A 22,649-nucleotide genomic window follows, 5' to 3' on the forward strand; every position below is an offset into this window, starting at 1 on the left:
AAATAAACTCATGATTATATGGTCAGTTAATATTTGACAAAAGAGGAAAGAATATACATTTGTAAAAAGACAGTCTCTTCAACACATGGTGTTGAGAAAACTGATCAGCTACATACAAAATAATGAAACTGGACCACTTTCTTACACCATACACAAAAATAAACTCAAAATGAATTAAGGATCTAAATGTGAATATCTGAAATGAAAAATCCTAGAAGATAGCACAGGCAGTAATCTCTCTGACATTAGCTGTACCAAGATTTTTCTAGATGTGTCTCCTGAGGCAAGGGAAACAAAAGTGAAAATAAACCTTAGGACAATATCAAAATGAAAAGCCTCTGCACAGCAAAGGAAGCAATCAAAACAAAAACTAAAAGACAGCCTACTGAATGAGAGAAGATATTTGCAAATGACATATCCAATAAAGGGTTAGTATTCAAAATATATAAAGAACTGACACAACTCAACAACAAACTAACAATCCAATTTAAAAATGGGCAGAAGACATGAACAGACATTTCTCCCAAGAAGACATTCAAATGGACAACAGACACATGAAAGGATGCTTATCCTCACTAATCATCAGGAAAATGCAAATCAAAACCACAGTAAGATATTACTTCACACCTGTCAGAATGGCTAAAATAAAAAACACAAGAAACAGCAAGTGTTGGCGAAGATGTGGAGAAAAAGGAAACTTAATGCACTCTTGTTGGGAATGCAAAATGGCGTAGCCACTGTGGAAAACATTATGGAGGTTCCTCAAAAAATTACAAATAGAACTACCATATGATCCAGTAATTCTGCTACTAGGAATTCACCCAAAGAATATGAAAACATGCATTCAAAAAGATAATTAATCCTTATTTTTATTGCAGCATTATTTACAATAGCCAAATTATGGAAGCATCCCAAATGTTCATCAATAGAAGAATGGATGAAGAAGATGTGGCATGTATATACCAGGGAATATTATTAAGCCATAAAAAAGAATGAAATCTTGCCATTTGCAACGACATGGATGGACCTAGAGAGTATAGTGCTAATTAAAATAAGTCAGTCAGAGAAAGACAAATACTATAAGATATCGTTCATATGTGGAATTTAAGAAACAAAACAAATGAGCAAGGGGAAAAGAGAGAGAGAAGCCAAGAAAGACTCTTAACTGTGAAAAACAAACTGATGGTTATCAGAGGGGACGTTTGGGGGGATGCTTGAAATAGGTGGTGAGGATTAAGGAGTATACTTGTCCTGATGAACAGTGGGTGGTAAGGAATTGTTGACTCACTATATTGTCCACCTGAAACTAATATAATACTGTATGTTAACTGTATCAGAATTTTAAAAAATTAAAAATAAAAAAAGCAGTGGTTGAATGTAGTTATTCAACCACACCTCTAATTTACAAACTAAAGGTATCCAAAGGGTCAACAATCACACACACACACACACACACACACACACACACACACATGAAACCTAGGTAAATAAATATACACAAAAATGTTGTAGGTATGCAAAACAGATTGCTTTTAATGAAAAATGAATTTAGACATTTTCCCAAATGGGAACGGTGAAGATTATTTGTGTCGATCATAAAATAATATAAGATCAAATGAATACATTTCTAAATTGTTGAAAACTCCAGTGATTTCAATCAAAAAAGTTCTGATGTTACATGGTAGTCTAAGATTCGATTGTCACTATTTGAATAGACAGTAAGTAACATGTCTATTATACATAATAAAGGAGGTACATACAGTACCTCATGGGAAAATTTCCTAAATAGATTAGCAATCTAGAATTTATCAGAAGAATCCAGAATACCAATATCCACCATAGCAGCATGGACGATAACAGGCATATCCATAGCCACGATAGCCACATCCGTAGCCACATCTCAGGCCACTATAGCCATAGCCCAGGCCACCATAGTAATTGTTGTAGAAGTTCATAGTGTGAGGAGAAGGCTCAGATGAAGAGAAAAATCGTTTTCTAGGGTGTTAAGTTTATAATCTACAGGGGCCTTATATGTCAATTGAGTGATATATGGGGCAAACCACAAGCTATTGGATTCATGTTTCAAACTAAGTGGCATTATAATCATCTCAAGAATTCCGTGTAACCAATATATCTATAACACAATTTTGCCATGTGTCAGGATGCCTGTAATGAAATCATGCGTTTTAACGAAAGTTTTTTCACCTATTGTGGTGACTTGTTTGTTCCAGATGTGAGATCTAAAGTATATTACTAACTACCACGAGATCACATAACCCATACAGATTTCACTTCTTCAAAATTCTTTTTTTTTCTTTAATAAGATCCTCCTTCCCATCTGCAAATATGCACCTTTGGAAACAAAAGAATGGTTTCACAGAGGTAGAGAAGGATGGAAAACTTGTGGAGAAGATGTGGCAGAAAAAGATTTGGGGGGGAGGGTATGAAGAATCAAGAACTTAGTTTCATTTTATTAAATTTTTGAGGGATGTCAAGTTATCATTTGGATATGTGTCAGAATTGGAAATGTGAAGCGAGATCAATCGGCTAAAATAATGTATGTAAAGTAATCCTTGAAGAGAGCTTAAATACTATATTGTACACCTAAAACCAAAATAACACTGTATGTTATCTACACCAGAATTGAAAAAACTTAATTTAAAAAAAGAGAATTTCTGGGGCACCTGGGTGGCTCAGGCGGTTGAGCGTCCGACTTCGACTCAGGTCATGATCTCGTGGTCTGTGAGTTCAAGCCCTATGTGGGGCTCTGGGCTGACAGCTCAGAGCCTGGAGCCTGCTTCGGATTCTGTGCCTCCCTCTCTCTCTGCCCCTCCCCAGCTCATGCTCAGTCTCTCTCTCTCAACTCAAAACTAAATAAACGCTAATTTTTTTTAAAAAAAAAAGAAGAGAATTTCTATAGAAACTATAAGAGGGCCAAGCGCCTAGCTGGGCACCTTCATATTTGAAAACAAAATCTGAAAAAGAGAAAAGAAATAAAATACTAAGAGGGAGCAACTGGAGATACTGAAATTAAATCAAATGTGTGTGGTAGGATGTAGGTAAGTGTCGGGGAGCCTTTCAGGAAGGAAAAGAGAAACGGGTGAATCTGAACACTTCTCAGAGACTTAGTAAAATGAAGAAGGCTGAATCTCTAGATGTGACAAGATTGGGGTGTTGGTGAGACGTTCAGGGGCGGTTTTAGTGGGGCGTGGTAAGGACCAAAGACCAAAAGGTGTGATCAAAGATGTAAAGAGGGGCGCCTGGGTGGCGCAGTCGGTTAAGCGTCCGACTTCAGCCAGGTCACGATCTCGCGGTCCGGGAGTTCGAGCCCCGCGTCAGGCTCTGGGCTGATGGCTCAGAGCCTGGAGCCTGTTTCCGATTCTGTGTCTCCCTCTCTCTCTGCCCCTCCCCCGTTCATGCTCTGTCTCTCTCTGTCCCAAAATAAATAAACGTTGAAAAAAAAAATTAAAAAAAAAAAAAGATGTAAAGAGAGAACAGAAAGCTACGATGGAAACACGTGTGAAGGTTTGCAATGAAACAGAAGAAAATGGGATATTAGCTGCAAAGGAGGACGCAAGGAGCGTTCTTTTACTCTGTTTTTGATTATGGGATGTACTTAAGAACCAAACATAGTTCAGAAAATCACAGCAGAAAACAAATTGTCAATGGAATCTCACTGGGCTGGCAAGCTCTTACTGCTATCATCAGAGAAAGAACTCAGTTCTCCAGAAGAAACAAATTAGCTCCAGGAAGTAAATTCTATAGAGAAATAACCTAGTGAATGTTGTTATTAGAGACATTGTATTGCACAGAACAGTAATGTCTTTTGCAGCTACATTAATCAAATACCAAAATTTTTTTTAAAAGTTAATTATAGGGTTTTTTTTTAATTGACTGTTACCATTTAGCAATACAAATTTCAGGTGATGTTCTAAGAACTTAGCCTCGAGGAAGACTGATCATCACGTTATTTAAATTAGTTTTTATTTGAAAACTTGTTCTAAGTTATTACTTGATTGTACTGTGACAGTTGAAATTACTTTTATTTTCTTTATGAAAAATTTGAAAATGATATAGTGAAGATGTCCTCTCCTTGTAATATCTCAACCCGGTACATGGTGAATAAAATGACCCAATAATATGTCTATTTTATAAAAATGAAGCTACCAAAAGACATGCATGGACAGAACATTCAAACACACACATTAAATTACAGGTTGAATGTTTTTCATAGGATCCTTAGTATGAAAACACTCTATTTTTTTAATGTTTAATTTTTTTTGAGAGAGAGAGAGAGAACGCAGGAGTGGAGGGAAGGGAAGAGAGAATCTGAAGCCGGCCCTGTGCTAAAGAACCTGATGTGGGAACTCAGGAACCATGAGATCATGACCTGAGCCGAAGTCGGACACTTAACCGACTGAGCCACCCAGGTGCCCCTGAAAACGTTCTATTTTATTAAGAGGCATTGACTCATTAGATATACTTAAAAGGACAGATGGATTGGAAAAGTTTTAAATCTTGTGTCTTCATTCTTATGATCTCTGGAGAAGAGTTAACTAAAATACAGAGAGTGTCCAACTGCTTATTCTCTCTGTCCCCACCTATGGTTATGAGGGGATACATAAAAATAATAGTTTGACTCAGAAATATCAATACAATAACAGAAATATACTGACAGATTACACATGATGTGTGGGTAACGACACCTCCCCAAATTCATTCTTGTAAAGTCTGTCATGTGAAGCTATTCTCACTTTTCCTGTGCCTCCCAATGGGAGGCATTATCACATTAATTTGAATAAAGACTAATAATAGTGCCAAGGTTATGCAAGAGAACACAATATGATTGGTTACAAAGAGAATAATGATTGGGTGTTTTGCTAAAGGAACGGACCTCTGTGTGATACACTGATAAACATAAATACGTGATGTTAAACCTGTTGGATAGTTACTTAGAATATAATTCTAACATTAATGAGAATCCTAATTTGTATAATTGTGTGCCTGATTTAGAGGGGAAAAAAGCAGAGCAATTGGATTCCGAGGGATTACGTCTGTCTTGTAGTTCTTAGGTAGAGACTGAACATAAGTGAGAATCAGACCTATTGGTATACATAGAAAAGTGTAATACATTTTGCTCAGACTTGGTATTTTGAAAAATTTAACTAGATTATTATCAATATCATGAGGATGAAAGTTACATTATGGTTTTAGTATAGAAAATGAGCTGAAACCCTGAAGAAAACAATTAACTTGGATCAAGAGAAGATGGGGCACCATCGGTTAAGCATCCAACTTGGTTTTGGCTCAGGTCACAATCTCACATTTCGTGGGTTCAAGCCCTGCATTGGGCACTGCGCTGACAGCACAGGGCCTGCTTGGGATTCTCTCTCTCCCTCTCTCTCTCTCTCTCTTCCCCGACCTTCCCCGACCACACTGCTCTCTCTTTCTCAAAATGAATAAATAAACCTTATTTCTTTAGAAAAAGAAAAACTGATGAGTCAAAAGTAATTTGGTTCTTATGAAATGTTAAAAATGTTAGTGCAACCAACCGATGCCAAGAGCAAATAAGATTGAGACTAATAAATGTATTCTTTCTTGATATAAAGGATGGTTATATGAAGCTGAAATGAAAGTCTAATTTGGGACAACACTGCCTTGGTGTGAGGGTGTATCTCCTCTCTTTGAAGCCTTCAATTGGATAAGGAGAGTCCAAACTGACAGCCAAACACAACAAGCCTCCCAAACACCTCCAAGAATTATTTTATGGTAGAGGAACAACAGACTAATTAGATTAGTCATAAAATTAGCCAGTGGCATGATATATATGGCGGGTGACACCCACATCGAGAGCATATAAAAAGGCCCTCTGGAGGGGGAGTTGTCCACAGTGAAGTGACACTTCTCTCCTTCTCTACCCAAGCACAACCTCAACAGCCAACATCATGTGTGGAAGCTACTACGGAAACTCTTATGGAGGCTGCGGCTATGGAGGCTGCGGTTATGGAGGCTGCGGCTACGGGGGCTGCGGCTACGGGGGCTGCGGCTACGGGGGCTGCGGCTACGGAGGCTGCGGCTATGGAAGCTCTGGCTACAAAGGCTGTGGCTACAGAGGCTGCGGCTACGGAGGCTGTGGCTACAGAGGCCTGGGCTGTGGCTATGGCTCCTGCTACGGCTGTGGCTCTGGCTGTGGCTACTAGTAACGAGGGCACCGTGGGGGACTGTCACTCTCTACAACTGGACATGGCATTCACCAAATCTGAGCCCCACACGGTCTGACCTTTGCTGAAGGCTTGCCTTCTGGTGCCCTTTTGGTCAAATACAGAATTATCATTCCTGTATTCAACTCATGAAAAGTGGGAGCATTTGAAATTCACCCTGAGCACTGCGTGATTCCTCTTTGCCTTGATGCAGTCACAGATTCTCCGTTTCGATTTTCATGCAAGAACTATTTCTCTGTTTTCTTAATAAACTTATTCGGTCTGAAATAATAAACCTAGCTTTCTGTTCATTTAATGTCCTCGTTTTTCTACTTGGGTAAGGCACTGATAGCACGTGTTATGCTGGTTTATTGTGAGGAGGAGAAAAGATAATGTTTGTCGATTTAGTTAAACATTGCCTGGAAACGCTATTTGTTCCAAGTGCTTTTACACCAAAACCATAACCGGCAAAATACTTTAGAAGATACGAAAGTTGGCATACGATTCTCCAGTTCTAATCTGTTTTGGGGCATAAATAAGAAGCATTTCCTATGCTTGTTTGACACAAGAGGTAGAGAGGTTTAAACCTATTCTTCTACATAACTCCAATGTATCTAAAAATACATAGTTTTTTTAAGTGACAACTTTCCTAAAATCCATTACATATTTAACTTTACAGCCATTTGATGGCATTCTATACTCTTGTTTTCTTGAGATTTCTTTCTCCTGTGATTTATGTGATTTCACAGTGGTAGCTGTAATCACTTGTTTTTCCACTAATTTTCTGTGACTAATGTGCCTGTAAACTTGGCCAATTATCTTCTCTTGATAGAGCATTTCAAGCTTTTGTGTTAGACATGAATGAGTTTAAGTAGTGTTTTAGCGCAAGATAATGGATATGTCCCAATTCATTTTGACTGGCCCAAGGTAGTAAAAAAGTTGAAACCGTAAGAAGGAATTAAGATCCCTGGAAAAATCATAACCCAGAAGGAAAGCACCTTCTTTTTTTCTTTAGAAAGCCATTATTTTATGAAAACTTGTCTTTCTTAATTTCCTTTACTCTTGAAGCTTAGAATTTTCTATTTCATAGTATGCAAAAGCTTGGATGGTCTATGCTGTCCATCCCAAGAAATGGTAGATTTTAAAACTATTTTGGCCTGCCTCATAGGTCATAATAATTGAACACAAATAAATTAGATATTGATGCAAATTAGATAATAGGCCCCTCATTATAGACTCACAAGACAAAATTGTTGCTGATTATAATTTTCCAAGATATGCCCTTAAGCTTTTTTTTTTTTTTTAAACGTAGGCTCCACACCTAGCACAGAGACCAACATGCGACTTAAACTCAAGGCCTGATCTGAGATCAAAAGTCAATGCTCAACCGACTGAGCCAACCAGGCACCCCTGCCCCTTACACGGTCTTAACATGACCATCTTTGGTTGACATTGTTATCTTCTCTAACATATTTCACTTTGGGTTAAATGCCACTGCTAACAGCCCCAAGCGAACATCTACTTTGTATTCACATTGGTTTGTTCACTTCTTTAATAGCTTCAAATTATGAATGACTCCAACCGAAACTGGAAAACATAAGATTCCTTTACATTTCCCTGTTCCACATTGCTTCTTTTTTTTTTTCTTACAGTGAACACTCTGGTCCCCAACACATTGCTGTGTTAACTCTATTCAAACCTGCGCACAATATACAGTCTGAATTGCCACACTGAATGCAATGCCCGTGAGCAACCTCTAAAGTTTCTTAGCAGCATTTTTAGCATCAGAAGAGATCCCACCAAGAATGGACAGATTATTGTGTTCAATATTTATATGAATTAATTTTCCTCCTGAGTAGTTATGCTATTCATTTTATGGGGGACATTCTTTTATTTCCATTTATATTCAATTTCAGGTGTATTTATTCTGTTTTTTTTTAATATATTAAGTATTTCCATGGTTCAGAAATCAAAACTATATAAAAAGATATATTCAGAGAAGTCTCACGCCTATATTTATCCCTCCCATCCATTTGCACTCACCCCACTTGTATTTTCATTTTCTTCTGCTTTCTTAGTGCAGAAGCAAGCATAAATATTGTATTTATGTATTCTTAGTTTCCTTTTGTGTTACCCAAAGGTTGCATACTTTTTGCACTCTTTCATCATTCTATTTTATGGGTTTTATTTTTCCTTTTTCCTTTTTTTATCCTTTATGCTTTTATTCAGCCTTTCAAACAGGAGTCACTTACATTTAGGCATTAAAGAAGTGACTCACTGCAGATTTTGGTACTCCAAAAAATAGTATTTTTCTCTATATAAACTCATTTCTCCCAGCATTTACTTTTGAAAAATTTCAAACCCTCAATTAAGTGGAGAAGGCAGTATAATGAAGAGCTAAGTACTCTCTACCTAGATTTGACAATTGTTAGCATTTTGCCACGTTGGTTTCCCCCTTTCTGCCTGTCTGTTCTCTGTCTCTCTCTGTGGCTCTGTGTCTGACTCTCACCACACACACACACACACACACACACACACACACGAATGCACAAGCACATGCAATCATTCCTGAACAATACTATTACATAATTCATAGTCAGATTCAGTTTTTTACTATTTCTTTTTTAAATGTTTATTTATTTTTGAGAGAGAGAGAGAGAAAGAGCAAGCATGAGCTGGGGAGAGGCAGAGACAGAGGGAGACAGAATCGAAAGCAGGCTCCGCACTGTCAGCACAAAGCTGACATGGGGCTCAAACCTGAGATCATGACCTGAGCCAAAGTCGGATGCTCAACTGACTGAACCACCCAGGCACCCCCTATATAGCTTTTATTTCTGATACAGAATTCAATTCATAAAAACTATCATATTTTGCAACTTATTGCTTATTATAATCTAGCATTTCATGAAATCTAGAGCACTTCCCAGTCTTCTATTATTTCACAATGTTAATAAATATATATATTTTTAATTTTAATGTTTATTTTTCAGAGAGAGAGAGAGACAGAGTGCAAGCAGGAGAAGGGCAGAGAGAGAGGGAGACACAAAATCTGAAGCAGGATCCAGGCTCCCACCTGTCAGCCCAGAGCCTGACCCAGGACTAGAACTCACAAACCACGAGATCATGACCTTAGCAGAAGTCAGAATCCCAACCGACTGGGCCACCCAGGTGCCCCAATACATTAATATATTCTTAACATTGCAAGATAATTATTTACTAGAACATGTCAAAATCTATTTTTTCTGATTGCATCAATTATAATATTCATATATTTCATAATCCAATACATATTTTAAATTTTTTAATATTTTTATTTTCATTTTTGAGAGAGAGCAAGAGCAGGGGAGGAGCAGAGAGAGAGACACACACAGAATCCAAAGCAGGCTCCAGGCTCTGAGCTGTCAGCACAGAGACTGAGGTGGGGCTTGAACTCAAGAACCATGAGATCATGACCTAAGCCAAAGTTGGACGCTTCACCGACTGAGCCACTCAAGTGCCCCTCATAAACCAATATTTTCTGAAACAAAGATTAAGATCATTAGATATGCCAAAAGTTAGGAAACCGAAAGGTCAATCAAGCATTGAGTGCACATAAGGCAACTTTGTGCCTTATAATAAATCCTGAGACCAAAATTCCACCTATGAAGTATCAAAATTGTATCTCCGAGAGTCCTGGGTAATAGGTGAATTACTTAAGAACTTTACACTAATTTTTTTTTTACATTTATGATGCTTATACCCCTAACACACGTAAGTTTCAATGTTGTGCATTCACCTTGGATCCCCATTTCCTCGAATTTTGGGGGGCAATAGTACTGTATCTTTTTCAGCAATGAAGACATGACTCTCCATTTGCTGGGGGTGTTACAAGCAAAGTGCCTTCAGCTGAAGAGTACCCCTGGCACAAAACAATACCTGTTTCCTGCAGCCAGCCTCCCGTGATGGATCAGTGTAGGGTATAATGACATGCCTTCTCGCCCCAACCTCCAACTACTCTTCAGGGAAATCCCAACTTCAGAATCTCCCATATTGTTTCCTGAGCCCTCCACTGAGCCTACAGCCAACTCAGCTTCCCCCCACCCCATCCAGTCTGCCTCTGCCTCTTCATTTCTACAATATTCATTCCAGGAATTAATTGCTCTAACAATGGTCTCATAGAAAAATAATCTAATCTGGGGTCACACAGTGCACCCAGTTGTCACACTGTCTAGTCTCTTCTATGACCCTAATATTTTTACAGATCACCAGAGATTGTTTTTTCTTTTAGAATAGTCCTCAGTTCTGATTTGCCTAATGTTTCCTCATGATTAGAACAAGGTTATGTAGGGTGCCTGGGTGGCTCAGTTGGTTAGGTGGCTGACTTTGCCTCCAGTCAGGATCTCACAGTTCATGAGTTCGAGCCCTGTGTCAGGCTCTGTGCTGACAGCTCAGAGCCTGGATCTTGCTTTGGATTCTGTGTCTCCCTCTCTCTCTGCCCCTCCCCCTGCTCTCACTCTGTGTGTGTCTCTCTCTGTCTCTGTCTCTCTCTCTCTCTCTCTCAAAAATAAATAAACAAAAAAAAATGTAACTACTTTAGAAAAAGATTATGCATTTTGTCAAGCAAATAAAGGGAGTGCAAATGTTTTCTTGTCATTATACTCTATCGGTTCACACTCGAAGTTGATTTGTTCCAATACTGATGGTGATAATTTTACACTTGATCCTTATGGTGAGGACCAGGTTTCTCGACTTGAAAGGTATTTTTATTATTCTGTTAGCCATTAAGAAGTAATTTGGTAGAGATATTTTGTGACTTTATAAATATTCCATTCAAATCCCCCAATTGATCATTAGTCTTAGCACTTATTTTTCTTCCTTGCCTGAATTATTTATGATGATGATGGATTGCAAATGTTGATTTTTCTGATTTTCATCTTTTTTCATTACATTGGCTGGCATTCTACTGCAAGGGACTTTTTCCTTCTGCTTCATTGTTCCTTTATTTACATCAGCGTAAATTCATGGATTTCCGTTATAAATAATCCATTATTATAGCAGGAATCGCAACTCCTAGGCTGTCTCACGAGACAAAAAGTATGTATAAATACATTGTGCCAGAGTCCGGCTCCAGCAGGCCCAGGGGTTCCCAAAGGATGAACGGCGTCGCGAAAAGGTGAAAATAAAACTGAAACAAAAATAAAAAGGGACACAGACAACAGCGGTGTGTTGAACTGGCTGATTTATTGTAGCAAACATGGTGTTATACATGCTAGTGATTTCCTTGTAACATACGTCATCTATGTTTTTCTAACATTGCCTCATTTTAAAAATGTTCCTATGCGTGATCAACCTTTAAGAAATAACAGGGGGATTTTCTCGTAAAGTTCTTACATACCCTTTGATTCTTAATTTCTTACATTATTCCATTATGCATCTGCGTTTATCTATAATCTACAAAGCATTTGCTTTGCTGTTCTCGTGGAAGGCCCTCCATTTCTGAACACCTCAAGTGGAACAGTTACAGGGACGTGACCTCCTAACCCCATGAGGCCAGAAGAACAATGTGTTTGCCTCCGTCTGAGGTGCCAGGAAGGGGCCGAAAAAGCCTTAGAAACCCATGCCCCATACATTCTCAGAGAGACAGTGCACCCAGGGACCAATGAACCATTCTGTACCTTATCCGGCTAGGTTCAGTCATCATCTGGAATGCCTCCGGGAGGCCAGGTGGGTCTAGGGGTTGAAGTCACCTGTGCCCAGAGATACACTCTTTAGTTGCCGGAGTGGGGCTTTCAAATCCATATGTCTCTCCTTTACAGGCCGTCTTTGCTGGCAAAGGTATGAGGCTATCCTTCCTGTAAGTAGAGGAGTCTCCTTAGGGGATGGCAAGGGCTAGACGTAAGGCCGCACAATTTCTTGCGGAAGCTTATTTTCTTCCCTGATGGTTCTTTTCCCAGGGGGCCTGCCGAGGGCCATTCCCCAACAGACAATACCCCAGGTACTTTATTAAGGCCAAATTACCTAAAAGCGGGAGGACAAGAAGCTTCACTGTCGGCGGGCCGCCTGCAGTCACCAATCCGTCCACAGCCCGGGCCCTGCCACTCAGGCTGGGACAGCTCGGCTTCCAGCAACATTGCACTGTGTGAGACTTCGATTCCATCACTTTGCTGCCTATGACATTGGGCAAATTATGCAAATTCTTGGGCCTCGCCATTCTAATATAAAAATCACCACCTACATTTTAGTGCTTTTATGGGAATGAAATGTGTTAAGACATGTAAAGCATTTAAACCATGCCTGGAATTTAATAAATGTTGTCGATGGGGTATCATGCACTATCATATGCATGGTGTATTTTCTGCTTCTTTGTATACATGGGAATATTGTCTGTTTATCTTGCCTGGGGCTGTTCATGGAATCCTTACGTCAGAACTCTGTGTAACAATGTATAATTATTATTTTAATAATAATGACCATTCCACAGCACTTACTAGCTGTTTACCACAGAGCAGTTGCTGCGTGAAACCCCTTGGGTGCATTACCTCACATAATCCTCAGAAAGACTCTGAGATGTGGTAAAAACCATTGACATTTTACACCCGCGAAAAAGTAAAGAGGAGTAACAGACTCAAGCGGCAGTTCTCAGCACTACCTGATTTTTGTCTCCTGTATGTAAATATAAAATATTGTGTAGGTAATATTGTTTTAGAAAATATCTTAGGTAATATTTCCTGGGTGCTATTTTCCCCAGGAAAGGCAAAGCAACTCCCGGGACATTTAAATATTAGTATCCTTTAATTATTAATGTCTGATGATGAAGCTAAATAGGAACTCCCCTCCTGAAAATGCCCTTAAATGTTTCCCTGCTCCTCTTCTCTGTTTGTCACCTTGCGTGTGTACGATTCTTTTAAAAAATCGTTTAATGTTTTCATTTTATTTTTGAGAGAGAGAGAGAGAGACAGGGAGAGTGAGGGAGGGGCAGAGAGGGACGGAGACAGAATCAGAAGCAGGCTCCAGGCTCAGAGCTGTCAGCGCAGAGCCCGGCACGGGATATTTTTGTATCATTTTTCTCATTAGCCTTTTAGTCGAGATTTTAGAATTTCTGAATTTGCCCTCCATCTCACCCCATATTCATCTTTTTCTGCCTTTAATGAATGTTTACATTTGGGTATCGACTCTTTCATGACAAATGTATTTTCTCTTCTCGGATTTTGCCATTTGCATGGATGCTTGCTATGCTTTTCTAAATTATGTGGCTCTTAAACATTCTAAACTTAAAAAAAAATGGCCGATAGTGTTTCCCTTGTCTTCTTGTGAAAGCTGGAGTCATTACGCATCCCCGGATTGATCTTCTGATTTGGAACTGCTAGTTCCTTTCATAAAAAGATTGATCTATGCACACCCACTACTGAAACTAGAGATTTATTCTATCAGAACGTATGTGTGTTCATATGTAAACCCCTCAAACATAGACAACTTAAAGAAAAGTATTCAGATTACCTCCTTTTAGTTTGCCTCATTGGGAATATCCATTACTCTCAGGGCAGGCAGAGTTAGTTATTTCTAATACCGGGTAAAAGACTTTATACACATGTTCATTGATGTTCTACTTCAGATTCCTTCTATCTTCTCCCTAGGTGAGATTTGCTTTCTTATACACAGACCCGTAAGTTATTGCAATTATCTTTCATCCTAACTTTTTGTAGGTAGGTCAACAAGCAGATTGAATCTCCAGTTTCTTATAGGAGGTAGATACCTGTGTAAGTCAACCATATTCCTTTGCATTAATCATTTTAGTCATGCTGGAAGTCTCCTACTGAAACCCCTTGCATTCAGCCTGAAGACTTTGTCCCTGCAAGTGGAAAAGATTTGAAGTGCCCCAACCCCCTTTAAAAGAAAGGTGGCAGCTGCGCACACACACACACACACACACACACGCATGCCCACACACAGATACAATACACATACCTTCACACAGAGAAATGGTGGAGATTAATGAATATACATTTTAAAAATATGCTTCCAAAGGAGCTTATATTTAGTAAAAATTAAATTAAAATTTTTCCTGAAGAAAAATTTAGTAAATATGTGAAAACATAGAGTAACACTCAGTTTATACATATCAAACATGCTCTATTGACTCCTATGATTTGATTTTTCTAGGAACGTAGAAGTTCAAAGTGGTTATTTGACTTTATCATTGAATTCAACAATGAACTTCATTGTAGTAAAAGCAATAACATAATAATTATAATAGTACAATGTGTTTCTCATATTTCCCATGGTATGGGATATTTTACCAAGAGTTTATTTATTAGGGAAAATCTAGTAGGTTCCATGAAACATTATCTCTGCCAGTATTATTGTTTTAAATTAAAAATGCCATACTCCCATCAGATCACAAAGAGTATAAACATCTAATTCTTTAAAAAATATTTCATGAAAATGTCATTGCATAAATCAAATGAAATCTCATCATTTCCCTTTTTCCTCACTGTGAATTCGGGATATAAATTTGAAACCATGAGGAAAATATTTCATGCTTTAAAAATAGAGTGTTAAAAGCTTAAGAAACATTAATGCAAATGAGAAAGTCTAAGTATTTCCGAATACCAAACTATTTGTTTTTTATCAAAAGTTTCATGAAGCCAAGTAACTAATTTTGGCTTTTAGTGGTAAAGCATTGCTCACGTGAAAATGGGAAGAATCCCTCATGGAAAATAATAGGTTTGGAGCAGAAGGTAATAACAGGTGGAGAGATTTGAGGTTAAGGTAGAATAGCATGATCTGCTGAATGTCAATACCGTGAAGGTAAAATTATTTGTTGGGAGCAGGTCAGAGTTTGTCAATAAAAAAGCTATTTCTTGCCATAGAGATTGGTTACAAAGGGCAACTAAAGATCTTGTGAGTACAGCTTTGAGGCTGAGACAACTGATTCTCATTAAAGGCCCACAAACTGGTTCAGATGTGGTGAAACAAAACAGAACTTGTCATTGCCTCTGAAGCCATGTCTAAAACCAGAAGTCAACAAATTACTCACATTGGTCCTACAAATTAGCCAATGACAAGACATGTGTGGTGGGTGAGGACATATAAAAGGCCTTCCGCAGGGGAACTGTCCACAGTGAAGTGACACTTCTCCTCACCTTCTCTACCCAAGCACAACCTCAACAACCAACACCATGTGTGGAAGCTACTACGGAAACTCTTATGGAGGCTGCGGCTACGGAGGCTGTGGCTATGGAGGCTGCGGCTATGGAGGCCTGGGCTGTGGCTATGGCTCCTGCTATGGCTGTGGCTTTCGCAGACTAGGCTGTGGCTATGGCTTTGGTTCTGGCTGTGGCTATTACTACTGAGAACACCATGAGAAATTCACCCTCTGAACCATCACTTAATGATTCAGCCGTTCTGAACCACACAAATTTTCTGCCTCACCCCTAAGTGATGTTTTTTCTACACTACCCTGTAAACTTCTGACATGATTTGCTAAAAGTCTGATATCTGGAACTGATGTCACTTAATGTCTGGAAGAATATAAAACTCAACCTGTGAATTCATATTCCAACAAGATGACGTTGCTATAGTGCTTGTTTTTGTAATTTTATGCTAAATTTGCTTCTCTGTTTTCCTAATAAATTTTGAATTTCCTCGTAAATCTGAAAGAGAAAACTTTTTTTTCTACTTATGTATTATGCAGAGTTTGACTCTTTTTTTTTTTTTTTTTTTTTTTTTGGTCGCTAGTGGGGTAACAATTACTTTTCTTCAGGAAATAACTGTCCTCAATATCACCTTGTGTTTTACTGTAGTGCTTCCAAGATTTGTGACTACAGAAAAATCTGTGACCTTTGTAAATATTATTTCTTATCTTGTAAAGAGAAGGAAATATATTTTTTCCTTATAATGATTTTAGCTCTTTATGTTTCTTGCTCTATAGATTTCTGTAGTTGCTTAATGGTTACTTCAGGCTGCCTCCAGTCTCAACAGAGACCTGGCATGTGGGGCTGAAGTTGACATTCCCCTACGTGGCCAGAGATTTAAGATTACTGATGCTGTCTTTAAGTTTCACTTATAGTACTTACATAAGACATATGGAACTTTGTCAAGTGCATGCCAAACCTACAGTGCAGAAAGCCCTGTATGAATTCTCTCCACTGCAATCCACACAGAACCCTAATCTTCACTTATACCTAGTTGCTCACAGGCCCTATCAACCATTCAGATCAGCAAAAGAAAATCGTATTTAGGAGTGGAGGGGAAAATAATATGGCTCAGTTTGCCCAAGTGCTCTATTCAGAAGATTTAGAATCTGCCATAGATACGGGTTAGTATCAATATTTCAGCAAGTTATTTGACACTAATTTTTATGGGTTCATAATAGACAGGAGATATTGCAGCCTCAGAACATATTATATGAACATAGCTGAATGTATAAAATCTTACCTTCTGGCTTCAGGTTTCTTCTTTAGCTTTGATATACTCAATCATGAATTTGAGACAAATTGTAGTAGAATGAAGCTTACCAGGCTGATCTCCTGCTAACGAAAACAACAATAACAAATAACAATGTCACAAGATTTTTAACAAGATCCAGATAATCACAACATAATATTCAAAATGTCCAAGGTACAATATGAAATCATATGGCATACAAAAACCTACTAATTATGATGCATTCTCAAGGGAGGTGAGAGAGGTGCTCTGGTGTATATACTAAGATGGTCCACATTTCCCCCACCTACTGATATTCACATCCTTCACACTTCTGTGTGACAGGATCTGTGGCATCTTCTAATCAATAAGTGTAGAAGGGTAATAAGATGTTGCTTTTATGATTGTGTTATGTAAGACCATAATGTCCATCTTTCTTCCATATTTTCTTCTTCACAGGCTATGATTAAGCGCACAGATATGTAGTATACTGCCCAACGGAGAGGTCCATTTGGGAAGGAACTGAAAGTGGCATCTAGCCAATAGCCAGCAAGAAACTGAGGCCCTCAGTCCCATAACCTGTGTGTCACTGAACTGTGCCAACAAACATGTGGGCTTAGAAATGGATCCTTCCCCAGTCAATCTTTGAGGAAATTCTGTGCTTTAAGACCCAGATGATACCTTGACTGCAGCCTTGTGAAAAATCCTTAAGCAGAAGACCATTCTAAACCATGCCTGGAGCAGAGACTAACAAAAAATGCGAAAATAATAAGTAAGTGTGTGATTTTTAAGATGTTAAGTTTGTGGTAACAACAACAGATAAACTATTATAGATGCCAACCTCCAAATTATCAGAGTTTTAAGCAATTTTATAACCGTGATCCATGGGGTAAAGATAAGCATTGAATGAAAAGAAAAAAAATGTGTCTTCAAAAGAGAAATGGAATTGTTAAGTGTACCAAATGAAAAGTTTATAACTAAAAATATCAGAAATTAAAAGTTAATATCAGAAATTTTAAAAAAAGTTTCTTTGGATGGGTTCACTAGCAGAACTGAGATATCAGAGGAAAGAGTCAGAGAATATGATGATAAATCAAGAGAAATTATTGAATGCAAAAAACAATACAGTTTAAAAATATGAATAAAAATCCTCAGGAGTTTGTGGGACCTACCAAAATTTCTAACATTCACGGCATTGGAATCTCAAATTGAGGAAGAGTATAGATTGGCAGAGAAATCATAAAGAAATAATGGCTTAAATTTTCTCAAATTTGGTACAATTCTCAAATTTACAGAGTCAAGAAGTAATAAATCCCAATTAGGATAAACTAAAAAAAAAAATTACGATTCTATGTTACTGAACCAAAGTGAGTTTCACTCCTTGGTGAGTTAGAAACTGCATCAGGCTGAGGGGTCACACAAAGAAACTTATTTGCAGCAAATAAGGAAATCATGGAGAATGGCTTCCAAAGCCATGACTCCCCTAGAGAGGGTGAATAGGTTCCTTTTCTCTAGAGTTAGGATGAATATTCAGAGAGGGAAGCCTCCTATTTGTAGAGGCAGGCATAGGTCTTGCATGCACCTTGAGGAAACAGTCATATACATACATTGCATGTCACATAAATTAGGCTGAGGCTCCTCCCTGGACAGAGATTTTAGTATTATAAGGAGGTAAAGACTATTGTAGGTCATTCCAGAGGTCACTCCCTGGTCCATCTGCAAAGGCACAAGTCAGGTTAACTCAACCAGTGTTGAGCAGGCAGGAGATTTTGTTAAGGCAGTTGCCATCACCTGGGGGTGGTTTTGGGTTCCATTTGTCTGAGTTAAAGGAAAGCCAGAAAGAAGAGCTTAGAGGAATATGTAAGAAAAAGGTTAGTGAGTACAAGCGGGTGGGCAGTAAAGTACAGGTCTTGGGGTCTAACTGGTGACACATATACATCATAACCAAACTTCTGATATACAAAAAAAGAGAAAAATTCTTGAAAACAGCTAGAGATAAACAATATATTACATATACGAAATGATTCAAATTACTGTGGATTTTTTTTGTCAGAAACAGTGTCCAAAAGATAGTGGAAAATATACCTAACATGCTAATAGAAAAGAATCCAACATTCTATACTTAACAATATGCTTTAGAAACAAAAGTGAAATAAACACTTTCTCAGATGAAGGAAAAATAAGAAAATTTGTGTCCAGGAGATTTTTTTCTAAAAGATATGTTAAAGGAAATTTTCCAGCTAAAAGAAAATAATACTAAAGGGATACTCAGAACTTCAGAAATAAAGGGAAAGCAATAGAAAATTTTATGCATTGAGTAAATAAAATAGATAACTCTTTCCCTGTTAAATTTTTCAAATATGTATAACTACTAAAAAGAAAATGTTATAATATTGAATGAGGGGGTTTCAAGGTATATTGATATATATATAACAAATGCAATAAGAAGAAGCAATGGTAAAGAGACATTTAAGTTTGTAAGGTGTATACCTTTTAGTTAAAGTAGCAAAATATGAGCTCTGAGAATACTCTGAAATATTAGTTATGGATATTGCATTCTCAAGATTAACCACTAAAAAATATAGAGATATAGCCAAAAAGTCAGAAGACAAAATCTAATATTAAAAATACATAAATAATACAAATTAGGCAGTGAAGTGAAACTGAGACATAGAAACAGAAATAAATGGTAAAATGGTAGAAATAATTCCCATGGTAACAATAATTAAATACTATGTGAATATTCAGGTAATCAATTAAAAGACAGAGATTGTCAAATTGGCTAAAATTAGGCTGTCAATTGGCTAAAGTATATAATAAATGTATCATTTATAAGAAAATCACTTCAAATACAAAGTGTGTGTGTGTTTAAGAGAAAATTTACAGGGATGTTAAAAATATTTGAATTAAATGAAAATTAAAATAGAAGGTATCAAAATTTGTGTGATGTAAATAAAGCAGTGCTTAAAGGGAAATTTATAGCAGTCAATTTTTTATATTGAAAATTAAGAAAGTTCTCAAATCAGTATTCCAAGATTCCTCCAAAATAATTAGTAGAAAGTATGAAAAAAGGAAGGGGGAATAATAGAACTAACAGCTGGAATTAATATAATTTAAGACAGAAGATAGAGAAAATAAATGAAACCAAACACCAACTCTGAACATTTCAATCAAATTGATAAACCAGGGGTGCCTGGGTGGCTCAGTCAGTTGAGTGTGTGATTCTTGAATTCAGCTCAGGTCATGATCTCACAGTCATGAGATCAAGCCCTACATCTGGCTCTGTGCTGAGCATGGAGCCTGCTTGGGAGTCTCTCCCTTCCTCTCCCTCTGCCCTTCCCCAACTCATTCAGGCATGCCTTCATTCTCTCAAAAAAAAAAAAAAAAAAAAAAAAAAAAGATAAACCTGTAGCAAGACTCACAAAGATAAAAAGAAAAAAAGAAGATACATATGCCAGGAGTAGCAATAAAATAGGGACATCACTACAGACCCTATAATCATATCAAAAACAGTAAGAGGACACAGGGAACAATATCATGTTCATAAATTCAACAACTTAGGTGAAATGGATCTGTTCCTTAAAAGGCAGGACATTGCCAAAAACTTGCTCAAAGGGAAATATATATTTGAAGGGTCAAATGACTCGTGGGAAACTACATTTTGTGATTAAAGTCTTTCCAAAAAAGAAAACTCACAGTTCATATAATTTCCCTGGTAAATTCCACCAAACATGAAAGGAAGAAACAATGCAAGCCATATGGAATCTCTCCAGAAAAGAAAGAGAGAAGAAAAAATTAAAAAGGTAGGAGGGGAGGGAATATTTCTCAGTTATTTTATGAAATCAGCATTACCCTGATACCAAATCCAGGAAATTGGATGTCAGAAGTGTTCCCACCATTCCCTAACTGATAAGCAAGACTCACTGTGCCTGGATTTTTTGTATAAACAATGTGGTTTTTGCTGAACTAGTGTTTTCCTTGTGGGAGTCTGGAGCCTTTTTGATCTGTTCTCAGTTAAAATTTTGGGCTTCCTTGAGAAGAAATAACACCCATGGATTGCTTCATTTCTGTTGCTGGGGGAAGAGTAAGTTCTGTGTGGCCCCTCCTAGAGCGAGAAGGAATAAGAAGGTCTTCACAAGGATACCTCCAGAATCTGCTTGGGTCCCTTCCCCTTATTATCTAGCTATGTATCATGACATACTTTGCTATAATAAATCTTCACCAAGAGCACAATTCTATGCTGAGCCCATGAGTCTTTCTAGCAAATCTCCAAGACTGGGCATGATCTTGAGGACCCCCCAACACAATATGACCTGTAAAAGGCAAAGGTGTAGATAGATTGAACAATCCGTTATTTATAGGGTTTAGGAGTGTGAGGAGGGCTTGATTGCAAAGAGGTTTTGAAAAAGCACGAGGGACCTCCCTACTATTTTCCAGAGTGGCTGCACCAGTTTGCATTCCCACCAAGAGTATGAGAGGGTTCCCCTTTCTCCACATCCTCACCACCATCTGTTGTTTCCTGTTCTGTTAATTCTAGGTGTGAGGTGATATCTCATGGTAGTTTTGATTTGTATTTCCCTGATGATGAATTGAGCATCTTTTCTTGCCATTTGCAACGCTGTAGGTGGAGCTAGAGTGTATTATGCCAAGGGGAATGTCAGTCAGAGAAAGACAAATACCATACGATTTCACTCATATGTGGAATTGAAGAAACGAAACAGATGAACATGGCCAGAGGTGGGGGAAGAAGAGAGAGAAGCAAACTGTAAAACAGACTCTTAACTTCAGAGAATACATTGAGGGTTGCTGGAGGGGAGGTGGGCAGGGGCATGAGCTAAATGGGTGTTGAGCATTAAGCACGACACTTGTGATGAGCACTGGGTTTTATATGTAAGTGATGAATTGCTAAGTTCTACTCCTGAAACCAATATTACACTGTATGTTAACTAACTGGAATTTAAATAAAAACTTGAAACCACAAAGAAAACAAAGCATGAGAAATTTTGTGGGGGGGGAGTGTAATGGCACTATCTTACACCTTGATTGTGATGGTTGTACCACAACATCATGCATTTTTCAAAATCACAGAACTCTACACCAAGGGAGTGAACTTTTCTGTCTATAATTTAAAAATAAAACATAAAAAAATGATTTAGGGAGGCTTTGCAGATGATGGTTTATGCAGGAAAAAGATACACAGAATATTTACCATGAGCTAAGCAAAATGAACAATTGAAAAATGTTATGTCATTTAGTCTAAAACCTCCCAGCAACAGAGACACAATAGAACTGGTAGAGCAACTTGTAGAGAGCAAAAAAAAATATATGGCAAAAACAAGCAATTTCAACCTTTCTTGGAATCAAGCAAATACAAAAAAAAATTGTTAAATACAATAAGTTCTATTCCTTATAATAAATAGAAAGAAAACCAAGGTTTCTATTTCAGATTAGCCAAATTTATTAAGATCACTGGGAAACATGCATGAGAATTATCAAGGTAGGATCAGTGACCGGTAAGAAGGTAAAGTGGGTTCACAGGATGAAAATCACATTCTCCCTTTTTAGGAAGCAAAGGTTGGGGATAAATAACTAAGGGTTTCAGATCCAGATAGGAGCCACCAGACTGTAGGTAATCTGCAAATCACATCAGAATTATCCCAATCTACTGTGGGAACACAAGGGCATGGGAATCAAGGCTGGTGAAGCATGAAGTTACATGTGCAGGTGATAAAAGTCTCCCATGGTGTCCTCAATAGTAGTAGCCAAAGCCACAGCCGTAGCCAGAGCCGCATCCATAGCCGCGGCCACAGAGAGAGCGGGAGCCATACCCGTAGCCACAGCCATAGCCACAGCCTAGTCTGCGGAAGCCACAGCCATAGCAGGAGCCATAGCCACAGCCCAGGCCTCCGTAGCCACAGCCTCCATAGCCACAGCCTCCGTAGTAGTTTCCATAGCAGCTGCCACACATGGTGTTGGCTGTTGAGGTTGTGCTTGGGTAGAGAAGGCGAGAAGTGTCACTTCACTGTGGACAACTCCCCTGCAGAG

General features: G+C 38.1%; 2 protein-coding genes across 2 annotated transcripts; one reads left to right on the forward strand and one right to left on the reverse strand.

Moving 5' to 3' along the window:
- Positions 1–1,808: 1,808 nt before the first annotated feature.
- On the reverse strand, positions 1,809–1,955 carry LOC115523664 (keratin-associated protein 22-1-like). The gene has a single exon (XM_030329843.1). The coding sequence runs from the start codon at positions 1,953–1,955 to the stop codon at positions 1,809–1,811; it is 147 nt and encodes a 48-aa protein (XP_030185703.1).
- A 1,178-nt stretch (positions 1,956–3,133) lies between these two features.
- On the forward strand, positions 3,134–15,532 carry LOC115522946 (keratin-associated protein 21-1-like). Its single transcript, XM_030328488.1, has 3 exons — positions 3,134–3,177; positions 5,924–6,199; positions 15,337–15,532. The coding sequence occupies exons 1-3, from the start codon at positions 3,134–3,136 to the stop codon at positions 15,530–15,532; spliced, it is 516 nt and encodes a 171-aa protein (XP_030184348.1).
- Positions 15,533–22,649: the final 7,117 nt, after the last annotated feature.

This window comes from Lynx canadensis, chromosome C2 (assembly GCF_007474595.2).
Source record: "Lynx canadensis isolate LIC74 chromosome C2, mLynCan4.pri.v2, whole genome shotgun sequence".
In the NCBI taxonomy this organism is placed as follows: domain Eukaryota; kingdom Metazoa; phylum Chordata; class Mammalia; order Carnivora; family Felidae; genus Lynx; species Lynx canadensis.